Here is a 22,160-nt window from a genome sequence, read left to right as displayed (position 1 = left end):
ACAGTTAACTACTTCAATATAGCTTTATATAATATATATTTTCATTATTTAAAACATTAATAAGGACAATTGAGTGATCCCATACTTTACCAAAAATAAATTGACAATGTTACTTCAAATCTGACATTGAAACACATACTACAAATTACAGAATCACAGAATGTTAGGGATTGGAAGGGACCTCAAATCAGACATTTTCAAAGCATAAAATATGTACATAATACATTGTATTACAACGTCAAATAATTTTATTGTGAATTTTAAGATCATTTAAAATTATTAAAATACATTTCATATATGATATGACTTAATATTTTTATTTATTTTCTTTAGAAAGTTTATTAACAGAGTTAGTATTTCAGAATGCTTACAGCAAATTAGACGAGTTTTATTCTCTAGTCATAAATGAATCCTTTTTATTTACCTTCTTTAATATGTATGGATTATTTAAGTAGAATCATAGAATCGCTTGGTTGGAAAAGACCTTTGAGATCGAGTCCAACCGTACCTGTCCACTAACAAACCACATCTCTGAGCACCCCATCTAGCTGCCTTTTAAATACCTCCAGGGATGGTGACTCAACCACCTCCCTGCACAGCCCATTCCAGTGCCTGAGGACCCTTTCAGTGAAGAAGTATTTCCTGACATCCAATCTGTACCTCCCTTGGCACAACTTAAGGCCACTGCCTCTTGTTCTGTCACTAGTTACCTGGGAGAAAAGACACACACCTGCCTCGCTACACCCTCCTTTCAGGTAGTTGTAGACAGTGATAAGGTCTCCCCTCAGCCTTATCTTCTCTAGACTAAACAACCCCAGCTCCCTCAGCTGCTCCTCATAAGACTTGTTCTCCAGGCCCTTCACCAGCTTTGTTGCCCTTCTCTGGACACGCTCCAGTGTCTCAATGTCCTTCTTGTAATGAAGGGCCCAAAAGCAGACACACTATTCAAGGTGCGGCCCCAGCAATGCTCAGTACAGGGGAAGGATGGCTTCCCTGGTCCTGCAGGAGGTTGGGAACATTCTTGAATCAAGATAACTATCAATTTTTCTTCTCTTTTTCCATGTTGACTCATTTTTTAATATAATTTTATATCATCTATACCAATGAACGTTTTCTAGCACTCTTTTCCACATACTGTTTAAGGTTTGGGGGTTTTGTTTTGTTTTAACTAGTAATTGTATTTAAAAAAAAAAATTAATTGGTCATCTTAGTTTTCTGGTTAAAAGTACATAAACATACACTTAAGTGTAAAATTCAACAGTAACTCTACCCTGTCTGCAGCCCTAAATCTGAACACATATATCTGTGTGTATAATTTTGAACACACTCATATTACAACTGGCTTAATCAGTTATGTTTGTACAATTAAAAAAAATATTCATTTATTAATATTGATGTAATATAAATTATAGTTACATAAGAAACAGAGACCATAATTTTAACTGAAGTTTCGTACTTAAATGTTGGTTAAAAAAGCAAGTATTATCACATTCCTCTATTTTAAAATCTTTGTTGAAAATACAATTCCATTATAACCTTTCAATGGCATTTTCAAAAGACAGAGTTTTAAAGAGATAGAAGGAGGAAATAAATTATACTGTGAAATGCAAATATCTGTCTGAACTACACTGATCTCAGCAACCCTACTCCCTGATTCCTTTTGCAATTAGATATTAAATAAAGTGAAACTATGTTGAACAGATATTGCACAAACGAGTCCCTTTAAACACTTATGACAGAAAGGCAGATTCTTTTAAATCAACGCTTTCCTAATACAACATACTTTTGATTTAGCACCTTAACTTTGGAAAGGAGTTAGCAAGTTTTTCTTCTGAAATTTAGTCTCTTGCACTAAGCAAGCTGAAATCTTCTAACTCAACATATGCTTTACTAAACACCTACTCAGGCACACTGTGATCAAATTTACATAACGGTTGTTACTACAAACATTACTCTGCTGACAATTTTAGTGAAAAAAAAAAATTATATCTGGGCTGACATTTTTGCACCTCATTCATTTCTCAAGACTAGTTTTATCTCATGAAGTCTGAGAAAAATTGGCTAAACTTTTTTTCCATTGATGAAACATTTCTGGTGTTTTTGCAGAAAAGCAACTTTTACTGAATGAAATGAAAGTGAAACAGCACTGTTCCTTTGTAGATATAGGATTGCAACGTTTCCTCAGTTTCTTTCATCTTAATTTCTTTCTTTACAGGTATAAGGAAATTAAATGCAAATATAATCCCATTTATCCATCCTATAAACCATAATTAAAGTATGAACATTACAAATGAGAATATTAATGTTCCAATAATAATATTTTAATTCCTCATTTCTAGTAGATAATATGTTTTAAAACATATACTAAATAAATCATATGGTGTTGAAGTGGAAAAGTTTCCTCTAATTTTCTGATTTCTTGATCTTGGGATTTAGAATTGCCATTAAAAATGCAGTAAAGAAGGGCAGAAAAGAGTTTGTTGTTAATATATTCCACATATTCTTCACATTTGCACTGGGTTTGGCTTGGAGGGAGTTAATTTTCTCCACAGCAGCCCATGTAGTGCTGTGCTTTCTATATGGGATCAAAACAGTGTTGCTAACACACCAATGTTTTAGTTATTGCTGAATAGTTCTTGCACAGCATCAGGGCTTTTTCTGTTTCTCACACTGTCCCCCATTCCATCCCGGGGAGTATGCTAGTTTGGGAGGGGACACAGCCAGGACAGCTGACTTGAGTTGACCAAAGACATATTCCATACCATATAACGTCATGCTCTGCAGTGAAACTGGGGCAGGGGGAGTTAATTTTCCATGGTAGCTGTTGCCGAGAGACTGGCTGGGCATCAGTCTGCTGATGAGAGGTGGAAAGTGATTGCCTTTGCATCCCTTGGCTTTGTGGGGAGGTTTTGTTGGTTGGTTGGTTGACTGTTGTGGTGGTAGGCTGGTTTTTGGTGGGGTTTTTTTTGTTTGGGTTTTTTTTTGGTGGGGGGGTTTGGTTTGGTTTTTTTCCTTTCTTTCCCTCATTTATTTAACTGTATAAATCTCAACTCACAAATTTTTCTTGCTTTTGCCCTTCTAATTCTCTCCCCCATCCTGTTAGAAGGTGAGTGAGCAAGGAAGATGGTGGAGACTTACTTAACACTACATTCTACATTCTATATTCCATAAGAAATGTTCCAATTACTTATCAAAATACTCAATAAATAGACCAAACTAAAAAAAAAACAAAAAAAAAAAACTTAAAATTAAAAAAAAATGAACTCAAAATTAAAAAAACAACCCAGAGCTAGTAAAACATTTGAGAACAGAAAAACTTAACAAATGTGCACCCTACAAAAACTGAGCAAGAAATATTACTGTAAGCAGTCTGATCAATGTATTATCAAATTATAAATATGACATGCAGTAATACTTTTCATGTCATTATATAAAAAAACAAGCATAACACAAAAAAGATTATTATTAAGCCAGTATTTTACATTTAATATAAAACTGAAGTATATATCTTTGTGAACTGTCTTAATTCCACTGTTTGTTCCAAACTATAAGAATATATTTTGACAGGCCAACATCAATAATGGCACACGGTATTAGTAAAACATTAAAATTATGTTACTGAATGATACATGCACAATGCCAAATCAGCAATGTACATTCAGACCGAAGCATGGCAAATATAGAAACTGAATTTGCTTGACAGAGCAGCATCTATTTTCATATGTAAAAATTACTAAGTGATATTCGTTCATGCTCTGATTGGGGAAAAAAAAGGCAAAACCAAAACACTCCTTACTCCTTTGAAATTTTCATCCCTATTTCTCAATTCATCCTAGAAGTCTGACATCCTCAACGTGTTAATAAATATTTCTACACATTAATTTGAAAAATGAGTTATTATTCTGTACTGAAATAGAATGCAATAGTCTATCAGACCTGAACTATTTAAGTGAAACAAGCATGGATTTAAGCAAGAGGCAATAATGTTAATAAAAATAAATGTGGTGCTTATGCAGGTTGACAAGGCTATGGAATTGGAGCCTTTCCACCTTGTAAGTCATAAATTAGAATTTGTCATAGGATTGAGCTCACTTTTTTCACCATTTCCCACCACTACTAGAGAAGGAGAATGTTAAAGATTTCTTGAGTTGCAAAGCTGCTCTTCCTTCACTGCAGGTTTTATCGCTGAGTTTGTGTGTCATTTCCTGCTGGAGATTCGCCTATCTGCTATAGTTTATCTGCTCTGGGCACCAATCACAATGTATATGCATTAGATATTTCCAAAAATTTCTAATACAAATAATTTAAGACTCTCTCCTATTGCTATACAGGAGACAACAGTCCATCAAGGGCACTACTGGTTTGATAACAGAAGATTAATTCTTTTATGACTATGACACTGATCAGTGTTCAAATGTACCATTTAAAAAAAATTAAAAATCCAGATGTTGAAGTAACAAAAACACGCAGGAGATTCCTAAGAACCAGGCTAGATCAGGTGGATAAGTGGCAGGATGAACAGAGAAGGAAATATGAGGACTTACTGATTCCTAGGTGTCTGTGACTATTTGAAAGACAAAATATCCCTTGTGAGAAAAGATCTCCCTTAATTTCCTTTAAGTACATTTTTCTAAGCTTCCTCTTGGCAGCTTATCCCTAACAGTTCAAGGAACTTTTCCATTTGATTAGAAGAGTAAGTAGAATACACACACAGGTAGCAGGATTTAATAGTTTATAAGGATGTACTTTGCTAACAAAGATACTCCTTTTCTGTTATACGCAGGCCATAAGCAATATATATAAAAAAAATATATATTTTCAGGATGTAATATGCAAGCTACAGCAAAAACACGGACACAAATCAAATCATAGAATTACAGAATGATTTGGGTTGGAGGGGACCTTTAAAGGTCATCTAATCCAACACCCCTGCAGTGAGCAGGGAGATCTTCAGCTAGGTCAGGTTGCTCAGAGCCCCATCCAGCCTGACCTTGAATGTTTCCAGGGATGAGGCATCAACCGCCTCTCTGGGCAACCTGTTCCAGTGTTTCATCACTCTCATTGTAACAAATTTCTTCCTTATATCTAGTCTTTATATCTATAAAAACAGTATGTTAAATAAAGTAGAGAATACCCGGATATCCTTAGATCACAGCTCATAGTTATCAGTTGTCAAAACTCTGTCAAAACTACATTAAACTAAGAATGAATTAAGTTAAATTTCAGGGCAGTGAAAAGCAGTGCTAATAATAAGTGCGTTAACATATCATTGACTTTTTAAACAGAAATACTTCAGTTCCTATTTCTGCTTCAAAACCCAACAAATTTATACAACTAAATTATTATACTATTGCACTTAGGGAAACTGAAAGACTTGCAGAAATGGTAGTAATAACACAGGGTTAGGTAGATGAATGTTTATCAACTGCTGAATGATAACACACCTACTGTGCACATGTGAGAAACTGGAAAACAGACAAAACGATTGCTCTCAAATATAAACACCAATAAGTATGCTGATTAGAAAGATGCACAAAAGTTTAGCTAAAATAAGGAAAATAGTGCCTTGTCATGACTCCATATTTTGAAATACATATATTTTCTTTTGCCTTTTTAAGGATAAGATGTTAAAGTGTAGCTGGGAAATTCTGAAATATATTAAAAATATCATTCACATAGTATGATTTTAACTAAGTGTAAACAAATAAGTTGTTTTGATTTTCAGTTCTACTAATGCCACAGAATAAGTAAATAACCTTTCAGACAAGGTGTGATACATGCCCTTATCATATGCTTCATCTTCCTCATTTAGCATATAATCTTACTAATCAAAACCCAGAGTCAAGAGCATGAAAGGACAAAACAGGATTTAGAGAAGATCAACTGGATAATCTATAGTTTCTACCACAGGTTGGAAACATAACTTACTTTTATTATCTAGCTGAGCCCTGTATTTACTAAATCCTTTTAGCCGTACTCTCTGGCCCAGCAGATCAAGGAACTCTTCAAAAGCTGGTCCTGCCATTTCATTGTTATACATTTCTTCCTCTGTGCTTTGGCCTGCTTTGCAGTAAAGGATACCAATCTTATGTTGAAAACTCAGCTGAAATATTAAAAAATAAAAAGAAAAAAAAAATTACTAAAGCATAGGAAAGTCAATACTAGAACAAATACTAACAATTAAAGTATTAACACTGTTATAACCCCTGGCAGAAGTTATCTGAAAGTGAAAAAATAAAATAAGTGTTCTGATTTGGGAAATTAAGTCACTACAGACAGGAAAAAAAACAAAATGAAACAAAAAAAGAAAATCCTAACAACTACCTTGAGAGAAAACTGGATTGTCACTATCCAAACACAGATAAAAGCAGTACATGAAGACTCTTGACTTAGTTATCTATAAAAGCACACTCTACTGCATGTTATGAGAACATTAATTGGCAATTTTTTTATAACTGTCTTCTTTCTCAGATTCTGAACAAAGTGAGCTTATTTTCCCTTATTTCTACCTTTTAAAGTTCAGTGCAGTTCAGTTAAAACAGGCACTCAGAACAGTAATGCCATCTTTTGTCCTCCCCATAAAATCGTCCACTGTTAAAAATTATTCCCCATTTTCAAAAGTATATTTCAAGCTAGAAATCAGATTGCAGTTAAACAGTTTTGTTAAACAGAGTCTCAATGCCAGAAAATTAAAAAGAGATAAATTACTTCTATTAAAAAAGTATAAAAACTATAAAAAATTAGGTATAAAAAGAGGTTATTACTTCTTGAACAGAGTATTGTTGTGTTTTCTTAGCTTTTATGTATACTTACATTCACTCCATGTGAATGGATTAGTCCTATTATTCTTAATTGACAACTTTTAGAACTCCACAAACTGACAGGGACCATCAGTCACACCAGACTCCCTTAAGACACTTATCTATATTCATGACTCAAATCAACTCTCCAGCTCTAGACTTCTCTTAATCAAACTTCAGGATTAGTGTTTAAAATGTGTGTTATGCACAGACTCTTATATTCCTATCAGAATAAAGGTGACAAGAACAGTCTGCTTCACCTTAGTCATATGTAACACATGGTCTGTCACGATAAGTGTATTGTAAAACTCAAATCCATAGATATGTTACTGCATTGATGTTTCACCCCAGCAATTTTGCAGAAAAGCTGCAAGATGAGAACACTAAAAGGTCAAGTCAAGAAAACATACATACATGAAAAAAGAAAGTGTCAAAAATATGATCCCAGACTTCAAATAATCCTTAACTTTCCCTCTTCAGTAACTGCTGCATTTCTCTATTGTAAGTGGAGAGTTTTATGTAAGGCAGTTGCCAAGAGTCAAGAAAGAAAAACAACAAAACAAAAAAATAAAACCACTACTCAATCCTCATCAACCCTGGAGAAATAAAGGCTTTCTCTATGCTTTTATTAACCTAGTCTTCTGTGTTTTCATGATGCTACTGCTTTTTTAAGCTAGTATTCTTTCTTTGTCTCCCATGTAATTCAAGATTTAACTTGACAGCTTTCTTGGTTTAACTATTTACCTTCATGCACAACCAATATACAAAAAATCCCCAAGATGTCCAAGTTAATGAACATTTTTGAAGGCCATAGATAGAATCATTGACAATAAGAATCTCATGCTCAAAAGGTAAAGGTATTGAAATGAAGTAAGGGGAAAATGCTAAACTATTAAAGTCAATAGCAAAACACCTCATAACATCAACTGGGCCTGACTTCTTCTCTTACTATGAAGTTATACCTATCAGTGGGACAATTTCTCCTCATTTCAACTAGTACAACCAGGCCTAACTCCATGATTTCAGCAGATCTATATTCACGGCAATGCACACTACAGAATTTGGTCTACTGGTGTAGAAAACCTGCAGCACAGCGGGAATAAGAGTAATGTATGATGGCAGCCCTCCCGCCTCTCTGGTGAGCCCCCATCCATCCTCTCCCTTTGATAACTGCTTTATGTAGGGGTGAGCCCTTGTGGAACATACTCTGGCAGAAGGCCATTGACCAGGGAGCAGTTAGGAACAAAGCCCATGCTTAATAAGGACAGGAATGAGGAATGGTGCTACAATAAGGTTTCTCCTGGACAGCACAGAACAGAAGAACTAGGAGCTATGCCAAAGTTTGAGGTGGAATGGGAGGCATGATCATCTGAAATAAAAGGAGATTCTGGGTTACGGATGCACTGTAGAAGCTGCCTGAGTCAGACTGCTGAACTCTGTAGCAGGGCAGGGTTAAGATACCAGCTTGCTCTTGTCGTTTCCTTTTGACTGGCATTAGAGATGCTGTGCACATAGAGTGCTTTCTTGTTTGATTCTCATTTTGAAGCACTGCTTGGAGAGAGTTAGGTATTTAACAAAAGGTTCCAGATTGCACACTGGTGACAGTTTTATTCAGTGGAAAGCTAGAATGAACATTTCATGGAGGAAACTGGAAGAGAACTGATCATGTAAACATTAGATTACAAGAAGCAGTGCTATTACTTGACACTTCCCAGCAGAGACTTTAAATTATTGTAAGCACACTGCCACCCCTATCCCAGCTCTGTGTCAAATAGTTTAGTTTAAACCACAGGGAATTCGAGTTAATTTCTTTGACTTCACATTAGAATTGAGAAGCGAAGTTAAATACTGACTGAGCCACCAACAATATGGGCAACAACTAACAGTACAGAAGCACCCGGGCAAAATATTCAGTCCAGAAATAGGCAGGCACACTCCCTCATTGTTTCTGAGGAGATCAGTCATTTCTGAATTTGTTAATGAATACCAATATAATTCCAAACAGGAGTGAAGTATACCTCTATCTTCCAAAACAAACCTCCCATCTCATGGTTTGAACAATATTCTAGGAGACATTTAAAATAAGGATCTGAAACCGCCCAAGCCGGCGGAAGGAATTAATCCTGGGTTTTCACTTAGTGGACAAGTGCTGTAAATGCTAGGCAATTATGTACAAATTTAATTCTACTAATAACACTATTCCTAAACAAGGCAGCAGCTGCAAGCTTATTTGCAGTAATCCAAACCTCCTACCTATATGCTAGGAGCACTCATGACTATGAAATTAGAAGACTTAAGCAAAAGAACTCTCATGCCAAGATCACAGGGATGCACAGAAGCAGAAATCAAGGTACCTTTAGAATATCAATGCCTAAGAAAGAAGTAACTGAATTAGCTTTGTCAGGATCTTCCTATGGGGAGCATATAACTGGCATGAAAAGTGATCAAAATATTTAAAACTTACCAAGTTTGTCAGTTTTGAAATGATACCACATGTTTATTTGAGCCTTTTTAAGTAAATAATTGCAGATATGGTTCTGATTTCATGATTTCTAAATTAGAAACTTTATATTTAATGTACCACTGAGAACAATTTAATAATGTGACATCACAAAATCATTTCTAAACTCATTTAGCTACTTGGGTATGTGATATGTATTAAAGGTGCATAGCAGTCCTTCCTGACTTAAAATGACTATGTTCTAGTCAGAATCACACACTAGTGAAACTTGGCATCTTGTTATCTTCTTGTACAGTATAGATTCTTTATCATGTAACAACAACTTGTTAACTTTCTTCATGTGAAGATTTTAGAGTTTTTCTGGCAAGGAACCTCAAGAGATTAGAGACTCCATAACCACTAAATATCACTGCAATCAAAGCTCCTAACATCTTTGGGCTTCTTGTAAACTTCAGCCTTTGGCCTAGAGAGAAGTGAACATTCCCATAGGGATACGAGGGTAACTGATAAGTATACATACAATAAACAACCTATAGTAGAAATGGGGAGGGGGAACAAGGATAAATTAGAGAGAGAAAGAAAAAAAAAATCCTGTCCAGGTTACACAGAAACAGTTGATTTTTCTTGTAAATTTACAGTCAAATCTAATGCTGACCATCATATGCCAGAATAAATTGGGAAAATGTAGATTCTTTATTTATATATCCAAATTAGGTCACCTATGCAATTTGCATCTACTATCTACTGTCATATTAGAGACAAAGTTTTAACCATGTTTCCTCCATAACCCCTACTTGATTTCACCGAGAACTATGAAATAAGGTAGGAAATGAAATCAAAACACCAAAACAATCTTCAGTCTGCTATGGAACTATGCAAACATTTAATACGTTGTTATGCAAAATGAGTATTACTCTGGTGACAGTTTTAATCCTCTAGAACATTATTCATACTTTTAAATTCATGACACTTCAGCCAGTCATCACCTTCAGTTGCCAAGCATAACTCTTTTTATATTTGCTTGATTAATAAACTGAAGTATCAAGTATATAAGAGGATTAAAAGCATAAACGGATCTCATGCCAGTTCTATTGCATGGCTTTCTATCTATGTTCAAGTAATTATCTCATAATAAGAAGGACATAAGATACATTAATATTACATTTTGCCTGATGACAGCCCATTTCACAAAAGGATTGGATTTTCAGAATTAATCACACAAAATAAAAAGAAGTGCTATGTACTGCTGCTTCTCAAAATTAGCAGTTGATGATTAAAGAATTACTTTGGCCAGTTCAATGGACAATCTCCATTTCCAATTTATGGGAAATACTTACAGTGAGTTTGTGAAATGTTCAGGTCAGGTCAAATAAAGTAGTACTGTATACTACCTAGAACATATTGCCCCTCAGCAGTAAATATTATTTATTAGATTAACCTAAACTCACTCTGGAGCTCAAATAGGAAAGACAGAGAGCAACAGTGCATCAGGAACCCAGATTCAGAACTGAGTGCTTCTGATTTCCCTTTGTTGTTTTACCAGAAGTACTGACAAACACAGGAAAAAAATAAGGACATTTGGCAAAATGAGCTTTCAATTAAAAGTCCTCCTCAAACACTATAGTGAACACAAGTAGGAAAATATACATACAAAACTAGCATAACAATCCACCTAAAAAAGCAATTCTCTTCCTCTAGCTACATTTCTTGCTTTTGAGCAATTGATACAGACACAAGAGAAGACAGAACAATTCTGGCAGACACCACAAATGTTAGATGCAATCACTACATTCGCAACTGAATTATCACTGAAAAATTATACCACCACCATAATCAACTCGATCCATCAGCTGATTCAACTTCAACAGACAGATACTGACTTTTGCCTAAAAAGTCCAATCTTCACTTTAAAAGTATATTTTTTAAAAAATATTATTTTAAAAATTGATTTTAAAGCCACCACAAGCCTACCCTTCACAAAATATGCAGAAACTATAAATTTAATCACAGCTTTGAATATTGAACCCAACAAGCCTCACAATTTTCTCTCGGAATTTAAGCTGTATGAATATTTCAATGCCATGCAGTTAATTCACTAGTCTCAATCACAATTGCAGTTGCTTGAACCAAGAAGTCCATTATTATTCCAGTCTGCTACTATTCTAGTAAGACTACTGCAAGTTAATCCGAAAATGTTATTGTAAAAAACAACTTAGACGTAGAGACTTAATAAATTATGTCCTTTTGCTTCATTAATTATACACAATATTAATAAAATGTTAGATATAGTTTCATTTGCATTCAGCATTTGTACACATTAAAGTGCAAATACAGATTGTGAAAATAACTTCTTACTGATGTTAAAAGTTTTGTTATAATCTTTCTCTCACTCAACTAGCGAGAATGTCCATAGACCAGGAAGTTTTTTTTCCTACACTGCAATGTATTTAAAAAATAATTTGCTTAGAAAAGCAAACCTCATTTTGTCAATGAAAATACACAAGTATCTCCAAAACCAAGAAAGTGAATGGTCTGATTACAGATCCATGTTTATTAACATTGCCTGCAAAATATTTAAGATATATATATATATATATTTTTTTTTTTTTTTAATGAATTTTCTTTAAAGAAAAGTCATGTGCTACATACCCCTTGTTCATCCAGTTTAAGCAGCTGTTCAGGTACCTTGGGTGAGTTGGAAGCCTGCCTTAGGCACTGAATGCTCAGCTCTGGTATTACATACTCTAGCACCTCTTTGAGAGGCAGACCTCTTGCTGTGCCATGCCGAGCAGTAGATGGTATAGCATCTTCTAAAATTGCTCCTCTAAGTGTAGTAAGCTGCAGTAAAAGTAAATCACACAAAACAACACAGTCATTTCTTACAAGTGAGTCAGCTAAATCACCTCTCCACACATACATACAGAGACACCCCTTTTCTGGTAATAAAAGAAAAACATGGCCTAAAAAATTTAAAATTGTATGTATCTGTTTCTATATCTGTTTGCAAAAGCATATAAGCCCAAAGATATCAGGAGGTCTAGCTAACACTTCTCTATGTCCTAATCACAATAAAAAGCAATAGTCCTGAAGATTATGAAAATTTATAGTTGGTTGCTACAATAATAACATTGTGTATTTTCACACAAATCAAAGCTAGTTGCTTTGATAAAGAAGAAATTAGTTTGCAAGAGATACTAATTTTCTTGTAATAGAAGTTATGAAACACATCTTTCCACAATGATCATAGGTGAGCTATTCTTCCAAATAAATAATTTTTATCAACATATTAATATTCCTTCCACAAATCACGTCTGTAGAAGTATATAAAAACATCTCACAGAAAAAAGCTTCGAAGAAAGTATTTTGAAACAAAACAGAAAAATACAAATCAATTATAATACTAGCTTTCATATTTTTCCCTTCTCCTTTTCCCTACCTTTCTTAATCTTTTATTTTTATCATTAGAAACTTAACATCAAGCAGCCTGATCCAAACTTACCTTCAGCTTTGCTCTTATCATCTGTTCCCTTGCTTGCCCTTTACAGTTCCCTTCAGCCAACTTACCTCCTTTTGCTGCCCGCTCAAAAAGAGAAAAATTTTATGCAGTACAGAAGAAGGAAACTATTTCAGGAGCAACTACATTTATTAACAGTACAAGAAAGATCCCTAATAACAGATTCACTTTCAAAGTTAGCAACATATCCACAGACAAACAACTAGTATCTTAAGCTGTAAATTAACTTTTCCACTCCTTTGCAGAATTACTAAAAGAACATTACCTCACTTGTCCTGAAAACTATGCGATAGTTGAACTGAGATCCTTCTTTCTCCTTGGCATCTTCAACCTTCTCCCTCCGGATGCTGACTGCGACAGGTCCAAGATTTTCATCTATTCCAAAGTAGTTCTGATGCTCTTTGCACAAGAGTGAATGAAGAGAGAAGAGAATAATGAAGTACAAGTCTCCTAGAAAGTGTTCATCAAATCATTAAAAATTTATGAAGTATTGTTTTTAATTGAGCTATGAGATCTGTAAATACACTGGCTTGAGATCTCCTGAACTGTACAATAAGTACATAAATCACAAAATTTCAATTGTGATGAGCAGAAAGGTCACTCATATCACATAACTCAAATTACTGCAGCCATTGCTACTATAAAATATTTTTTTTGCATTTTTTGTTACTATGAAACTAATAATTCTGCTTGATGCTGTAATAAACTATTTTGGAGAAACTATATCTACATAGTCTTCAATGAAAACTAACAGTCTTCAAACAAATCAAGTGTTATGTAGCTTCCTTCATTTCTTTCAATTTATTCTTATTCTTCTTTAAATCTTTATATTCAAAGCAGCAACTCAGATTTAACAAGTGAAAACCAAGGCTAGTAACTCTTCAGTCTTTGATGAATACTTAAATTCCTCCTTGAGCCAACTGGCCCAGTCTGGAAGAGTAAAGCACTACTGACAGAAGAGGAAGATCAAGTCAGAGACCATTTAAGCAGACTAGACACACTCAAGTCCATGGGACCAAACAGAATACATGTTGAGGGAACTAGCCAGTGTTACTGTAAGGTCACTCTTTAACACTTTTGGAAGGTCATAGCGAGTGGCCACACCCATCTTGAAAAAGGGCAAGAAAGAGGGTCTGGGAAACTATAGACTAGTCACCATAAACCTCAGCTCCCAGGGAGATTAAGGGAAAAATTCTCAGGGAAGACATTTTCAGGCACATGAAGGACGAAAAGATGTTTGGAAACAGCCTGCATAGATTTACCAAATGTAAATCATGCATGACCAACCCAGTTGCTTTCTCCAATAAGATGACTGGCGTTATGGATGAGGTAGGAGCAATGAATGTCACCTACTTGCACTTTAGCAATGCTTTTACAGTCTCCCATAGTATCTGCGAGCTAAACTGAAATGACATGGTTTGGACATGCAAATTACAAGGTGGACATAAACTGGCTAGACAGCTGGCCTCAAAGGACTGTGACCAGTAACAGGAATTCCAGTTAGTGGCCAGTTACTAAAACATTTATCAAAAGTTGAGAGTGGAGCTGTTACTGTTTAATTTTTTTTTTTAATTATCTAAACAATGGATTGGAATGCATCCTCAACAAGTTCATGTATATAACCAAGCTCAAGGAGAACAGTTCATGTATTGGAGGTTAGGGCTGTAATCGGGTGCAACTGATGAAGGGAAATAACCAGTAGGCTTTTAACAAATGAGCAGTATGTGCATAGGGCAGATACTGAAATGCATAAACCTTGCAGTATTTTACAAAAGTGGGCAAAGGAGGTTAACTATCCACACAGGTAGCGGCCTATAGCTGTAGGGTCACCGTGCTTCACTGCCCACTTCCCCTGGAGGCAGCAGCTGCTGAGATGGGACAGCTGAGCTACATTTGAAGCAACTCCTAACCCACTGAAGTTTTCAACCTGACATGTTAAAACAAACTCTCTCTTTGAGAATCTGAAAAAAATGACTGACAAAAACCTCATGAAGACCAACACAGATCTGTATCTAGAGCAGAACAAGCTAATCCAACAGGACAGCCTGGGGACCAACTGCTTCAGGAGCAGCTCTGTAGAAAAGGACTGTGAAACCTGGCGAGCAACAGGCTACACAGCAGCAAGGAGAACCCCCTGCAGAGGTGAAGTCTAAAGACACTCTGGGCTGCACTAGCAAGAGCATACCAGCAGGTCAGGAGAAGACATTATGTCTCTCCGGCATGTCTGAGCCCACATAAGGAGTAGCGTCCAGTTTTGGACAGAGTGGGACAAAGCCAGCAAACAGCTACTGAGACAGTTAGGGAGCTGAAGCATATAATAGATGAGGAGAGACTGAAGGAGAAAGCCTGGAGAAGGGCAGGTTAAGGGGGGAAATGACTGCAGGATCCCACTAGCTGACAGTGGGTTACAGAGAACTTCTTCAAGATACAAAGAGGAAAGACAAGATGCAACCATGACAAGATGCAGCCCCTGATTTAATTCCTCACAGGAACATGTAGCCAGAAGAGCTTGTGAAATTTCCATCCTTAGAGATGGTCAAAAGGTAAAGGGACAACTATAGGGGAATAGGTTCTGAGCAACCTATTCAGAACCTACCTTCAAAGGCAGCTTTAAACAAAGAATTAGACTGGGTGAGCTCCAGAAATGTCTTCCATTCCAATTTATGCTATAATTCCATATTTTAAATATCAATGAAGTAATAGACTAATTTATCTTTTTAAGATTGTCTGGACTAAAAACCACTTTGCTAGCTTTTTTTTTAACCAAATTTATGGAAATACGTAAGGAAGTTTTCACAAGATGTCTTTCACTGAGACATCATCTACACTCTTAGAATGGTTACAAAAAGATAAAGTTATCACTACATAAATGACAGCCTTATTTGTCAAATCAAGTTTAAATTAAGATTCCAGTAGCCTTTCAGTATGTTGGTGGTTACAGTCCATCTTCCAGTGGAGAGAGAATGTGTAGCAGCACATTACAACTAGCACCCTTTTTTTTTTTTTTTGGAAGGAACTCCTGGAATCAAAGGGGCACAGACATTAAATTATTCACTCATACTCACCAACTACATCCCTTCTCCAGCCTGAGCATTCTACCTGCATGGATAAATTATACCTCATGGATTGATTTCTCAGTATTAAAATAAAACTTTGAGCTTTAATCGACAAATTTATCAAATGGAAAAGGATCTTACAGACCAGAGAGAGAGAAAGAGAGAGAGACTCAAGAGGCCAAACCCTTTCAACAACATAAAAACTCCCCAAAGCTGCATATTCAGGCTTTGACAAAAGGTAAAACTTCTCAGTTAGGGTTTCTATAGCCTTCCATTTTGATGTAAATCTAGAAAAAGGTATTAGACAGTTACTAGATTTCTTGGCTGCAGCATTACTGAGCAGAAAAACCACAAGTTTGGAAGATACCTGCTTATTTCTTGTGTGATATGAAAGACACAAAATGAAATATGTTATTTATGTACATTAAAAATAAACAGATAAAACAGTTTCAAGCTGAAGTAAATTAAAGAATAGCATGGCTACTGATATTCTGGGATTTGGGGAAAACATTTTTAATTCAAGGAGCTCTTTTATTTTTTTTAAATCTCAAAGTACAAACTCATTAAGCTCATTTAAATGTATTGATGTTGACTTAAAAATATCGACTGGAAAGAAGAGAAGAAAATAAGTGCTATTTTCTAGCTATTTAAAGAGAGATGGTAAGATATTCTTCATTGTTTACTTTTTCACTTTGAGGATTAATTGTCAACTTTTCTTCTCATATGAAAGTCTTACTTATACAAAACTAAGGTAATACCAAAAGCTTGCTAAGCCTGTTCATTTCTTCTACAACATTTTTTCAGTTTCATATCAGCAGATAGGTACAATAACACACAAAGAAATGGTTGCAAGCATCCCTCAAATGAAAAGCACAGTAGTAACAGTCGAGTCTCAAGGTATTATGAGGATAATTGCACAAGGGGAAAAGGACAAATCAATGATAATAAAAGCGTATTTCAATTATCCTTTTGAAAAATCAACATAGGCTTTTTTCCCCTTCTATCCCACTAAAATACAGTTCAGTAAAGGAAATCATTAATAAATCAAAACCATGAGATAAAATAAAATATTCTAGCTTTTACAAACCTTAACTGAAAACTGAGAAGATATTTTCCATAAACATTAACATATTTTACATCAGTTGTGTTGGATTTGATTTTAACAATAGTTACAAAGCTTATAAATATGCAGTATAAAACTACAGCTCATTTCAGAAGACACTGAATTCTAACTCTCACATTTCTTGAAAGGGAATGGAATAATTAGTGCTACACATGCCAGGGTGTTTCTTCCATGCATCTTAAAACAGAATAAAACTTGTACGCTGACAAGTGCCAATTATAAAACTGTGAACTAAATCAAATATTCAGAAAGTTATCTTGTTAAAGTCAAAGAAAATCGGTGGCATTACATATGTCTCTATATACAATTGACTATTGTTCACTAAATTTTTATTTCATCCTTCCACAATTATTTTGCTAAGTTCAGCTGTGCTATTAAATCTACAATTCAATGAACAATCAGCTAGGAGAGCTCACTGTCATGGAAGAGCATCAAGACTCAGTACGCATATAAACGTCACTTTTTCTTATACGCAGATCAGCAGAGCAGTAAGACATTTTGGTGTTATTTCCTCTGTCCACAACAAACTTTGCTTAAGTGAGAACTGTGTCCAGTTGGAAACAATCTGGAGATTCCTTACATGCTTGATTCCTTGAGATAATAGGTATTGAAATTAAGTTCTTAGTTCCATCAACATGTTTGCCCTGACTAGCTACCCGTCTCATAATAGAGACATCCAATACATTTCTCTCATGTTGCTTCTGTTACAGTTCTATAGAAAGATAATGTGGATCAGGGCATGGTTTATATATCATTGTAAAGTGAGAAGGTAACAATTTATTACTGGATACTAAATGCATCACATCATATTTACTTTTAAAAAACTCTACTTATAGAACAATTAGCAACAAGTACAATAACAATGCAACTTTCCTAGTATTATACTATGTTGGATGAAACTCACAGATACTATTTCTTAACTTTTTAATACTATATTCATATAAACATTACTTTTAGTCAAGAGATCATTATATACATAATACTAGAAGAGAAGTTCACTAAAACTAATTGAATTTGTATCAGCTTTCCAGAAAGGTCATTAGGTTTGTTTATAGTATATTATTTAAAGTGGTTTTGAGTACTCATTGCATTTTCTTTTTTTGATCTCTCTGACAAGATTTTTCTTCACAAAAAATGTTCAGCCCTTCAGAACCTGTAACTCATCCACGATAAAAGCATTTCACAAACAAGTCCTCTCATTTGGCTTAATCCTTGCCTTCCCCCCCCATCCCCATCCTGCCACCACCTTTGTCCATTGACAATCTTCCTTCCATTTCCAACTTCCAATCTGCTAATCCTTTCTTCTCTCTGCCCCTCAAAAAATGCCATCCTTTGGTTACAAGTTTTCTTCCACTCTCTTCCACTCTGACTACCTCAACACTTTCTGATCCTTTACAACCTGCCTAGTTTAAAAGCCATTTTGAACCTCTGAATGTACTGCCCATTCCTTGCTTAGCTCTGGGTCTTTTTCTTCCTCTTCCATGACAGATACAGATTCTTTTCTTCCTTGCCTTTTAAATACAGTGTTTTTACAGACAATGTGTTCTAGGTGTCTACTGCATTGTGAAAACAGGCACTGCTCTGGATCCTCTTTCGAGTCTCTTGTAAAGGGTCACAGGAGGAAGGAATACAGTACAGTGCTTATTTCCTGCTGTTGAAATATAGTTAGAAAGCAGAGGAAGTATGGTTTCAGGAAGACCTGGGCAGTAACAAACAGTCTTTTATGGACAGAAGCAGATTTTTTTTTTTCTTTTCTTTTAATAACAGCAAAATGACTGAGCTGTAATTCATAATATAGAAAGGACAGAGACACATATTTTGGGGTCTCTCCACAAAACCAGATTTCACACACGTTGCACAATGCAGTACTGAACACAGAAAGCCAAAGTAGATTGGAAAGTGGAAATAGTTTATCTGAATAATGATTCAAGCCAAGATAATTACTCTGCTGCAGAGTACGCTGCTGGCAGTGTGAACACATCCTAAAAGAACAGGGCAAAATGTTAGGAGAAAGGCATAAAACAATCTTCTTTAAGATGAAACTAAATATCATCAGAAGAGTGATAACACAGAGAGTATGTATATGTGCATACAGTATGAAAGGCTCCAAGAGACACTTGTAGACAGCAGAATCTAGAAGAAGGGTGTCACAAGCCTCAAGAATAAAAACCTTCTCTTTTGGATGCATCTTTTACAAAATAGATTAGATTTAGAAATTATTTCCACTCTGGATATTAGTATTTTCAGTGCATTTACTGGATATAAATGTCTTCTTTTCCCCCTGCCCACCAAGAAAATTTGGTTCAGAGAAGTTTGTTTACATACTAATTTAAATGACCCCACACTTAGTGAACTCACAGAAGTATTGCATAACATTATACATAACACACTAGTTGTTGAATATCCCTCTGGGAGAGTAAGAATAAGAGGCTTAATTTTAGTAAAGAGTTGCAGGATCCCCTCCAACACTTACATCTCTCCACAGAGAAGAAGGAAAGAAAAAAAATCTTTAAAAGAAACTTAAATCTAATGCATGAATATCTCAGAACAGTTGCATTAGAAAAATTTACCTTTTCCATAGAAGAACTTGCGGTAATAATATGCTCCAAGATCAATGTGTTCTATGATGTAACGCTTCACTTTCTCTCTATGAATGGACTGGTTTTCTCTTGGTACTTCCAGTACTGAAACACCAGCATTTGTGCAATGGGAACTCAGAGAGGACTCAAAAGAACAACTTTCACCTGAAGAAAAAGATGCTGAATTTGCCCTAGAAAGTGCAATCCGTCTATCTCCTTCGCCACCAGTTTCGTTCCTGAAGTAAGGGCAACTCAATACTAAATCATTGCTTTTGCCATCACCCTCATCAGCATCTAAATTCTCTTTTGAATTGAGGTCCTCTTTGCTTCCCAAAGGAGATTCACAGTTTCCCGTTTGGCCTGCTGGCATCTGAGTTTGTGACGCAGCTGAAGCCCCAGTGGTTATGTTTTTTCTTTTTCCTACATTTACTCTGGTAGCCATTGCTTCATTTATGTTAAACAAAACGCTCTGAACATCATAATGTGCAAAACATCTCTGACAGTTCCAAGAACGAACATTTCTGTCAAGTCTATCATCCAGATCAGATGAAAACTTAAAAGTTTCATGCTCACTTTTAACTGTTCGCAGTTTTCTAAATAGAGACGTTTCTACTGCTTCTGATTTTAGTCTCCTCTTGAAAGATTTCTCCCTGTCTCGACCAATAAGTAGGGCACTATCCATATAATCTAAGCCAGAAATCCTGACAAATTCTCCCCTGGAAATCTGTGCAGCAGCATGTAGACTTGGAGAAACTGTAGGGTCACAGTGGAAAAACTCAGAAAATCCAAATGGAGCAAGGGTTTTATGTTCAAAATTTTCCACTCGGTATCCTCTTAGCATTGCAAACAAATTTTCCCCAGACAAGCCTTGCCTATCAATTGAAGACGTACTGCCATATTCTCTATGAAGAGCTGCTCCAGTATTTGGGTTAACAGCATTCTGGTCTAACACATCTTCAGCATCAATATCACTTATTGTCACATCACTGTTGCTTCTTTGCCTTATGGGATGAAGTCCCCTTTGAGGGGAATGAACAAAAAGATCTCCAATTGAATATTTTCCCTCTGTAAATTCCAATTCTAGCTCTTCTTGCTGTCCATCACTTTGGTCATTTTGTCCATTTGGAAGTACTGAGCCAACACTTTCATAACTGGTTGGAGGTCTGTTTTCCCAAGCAGCTTTACTCATTTCTTTAGAGCAATCCTTTTTAGGAGGCCATTCAGATACCCTTGCTCGAACACCCATTTTAGGCACAGCTGGTGTACCATTTGTTTGATTATTTTCAGTTTTGCTAGATGCATTTGAAGAAACAGGAGGACCCATGCTACCATTCAAAGCTTTAAGTTTTCTAGCAAAATAATCATCAGACTGCATGCTTCTTGAAGACTCCCTGAACTTTGAGGAAGTTCTGCTAACTTTGTGCTTATCTTCTTGCAAAGACCTTTGATCACTCATGTCCACTCAGTGGGAAGGGAATTGCTACTATTGCATAAACTTACTGTTACTTTTGTTATTACATTGTCTTTTATAGGCCAATAAACTCTAATATACAGTTACAGTCTTCCCAGAAGTGCAAGTAGAAACCTCAGTGTACCATTTTTGTACAATTTCTGTCAGAAGAGCAATCTTAAATCATTTCCTTCAGTTCAGATGTATTCAGTTCAGTATTAATCCAGACAAATTTCTTTTATCTGTTCATAAAAAAAAGAGAAAAACTATATTAAGATATTTATAGTCAATAACAATAAGCTTCCAATGTTGCTTGTATATACACACACCACCCCATGAAACTGGAACTAAGGAGACTTGCTGTGTATGGTTTTCTATCATCTGTCTCCTCAAAACCCAATAAGTGCAATAATCCCAGTTTCCCATATGATGCCCACAGGATGTGTACAGTCTGAACCTGCGTATCTCTCATGGGATAACCAGTACACGCACACTGAATAGCAGACCAAGTTCTGCCAAGCAGAACAGTCACATGACTCTCTGTGTTTCCTTCAATGTTGACAGTAACTTATATGCCTATTCTCTGTCCAGTCACTGGGGTTTTTTACATAACACAAAAGAACACAGCCATCTCCATGATACATTTTTCAAGTTTGCTTGAAACTAGCAAATACACACAGGAGTTACTGGGGCAAGACTGGTAGAAAATGTAAGCAAAATACATTAAACAGATAGGACCTTAGACAAAGAAAGGTGGTTTTGACCCATTTAAAGGAGTATTTTAAAGGTAAGTAATATCTCCACTATGATTAATTCAGTGAATAAACTTATTTCACTTTTTTTTTTCCCTCTCTCTCCAAAGGGAGATTTACTTACATTCCTTTATTTGGAGTGTAAACTATTACCTAGCTGTGTAAAACAGATATAGTTGTTTCTGTTATTTTATATTCCTCTGGTTGGAAACCTAGACTGTTAATTCAGTTATTGTACTAAAGACCACGTCTGCTGTCTTCCGCAAATAAGAAAAGATAGTAGCCCTATTGGTAAGTGTTAATTTGCTTATAAAATTGGAATTGTTAGGATATAAAAATATTCTTCAACAGCTTTAATGGCCTTAAGAATAACCGTGACTCATGCTGTCAAGATTCATTTGCAGGCAGAGCCCATCCCTTAACCC

General features: G+C 35.6%; 1 protein-coding gene across 1 annotated transcript in view; it reads right to left on the bottom strand.

The window, feature by feature from the left end:
- SIPA1L2 (signal induced proliferation associated 1 like 2) overlaps window positions 1-20,989 on the bottom strand; it is an 83,409-nt gene extending 62,420 nt beyond the window's left edge. The window contains exons 1-4 of the mRNA XM_010167978.2: window positions 19,525-20,989; window positions 13,041-13,174; window positions 11,911-12,099; window positions 5,929-6,103 (exon numbers count right to left, since the gene is read on the bottom strand). Coding sequence (XP_010166280.1) covers window positions 5,929-6,103; window positions 11,911-12,099; window positions 13,041-13,174; window positions 19,525-20,989 — 1,963 coding nt within the window. The remainder of the gene's footprint in view (window positions 1-5,928; window positions 6,104-11,910; window positions 12,100-13,040; window positions 13,175-19,524) is intronic.
- Window positions 20,990-22,160: the final 1,171 nt, after the last annotated feature.

This window comes from Antrostomus carolinensis, unplaced genomic scaffold (assembly GCF_000700745.2).
Source record: "Antrostomus carolinensis isolate BGI_N321 unplaced genomic scaffold, ASM70074v2 scaffold4105, whole genome shotgun sequence".
Taxonomy (NCBI): domain Eukaryota; kingdom Metazoa; phylum Chordata; class Aves; order Caprimulgiformes; family Caprimulgidae; genus Antrostomus; species Antrostomus carolinensis.
This window is presented reverse-complemented; position numbering and strand designations above follow the sequence as displayed.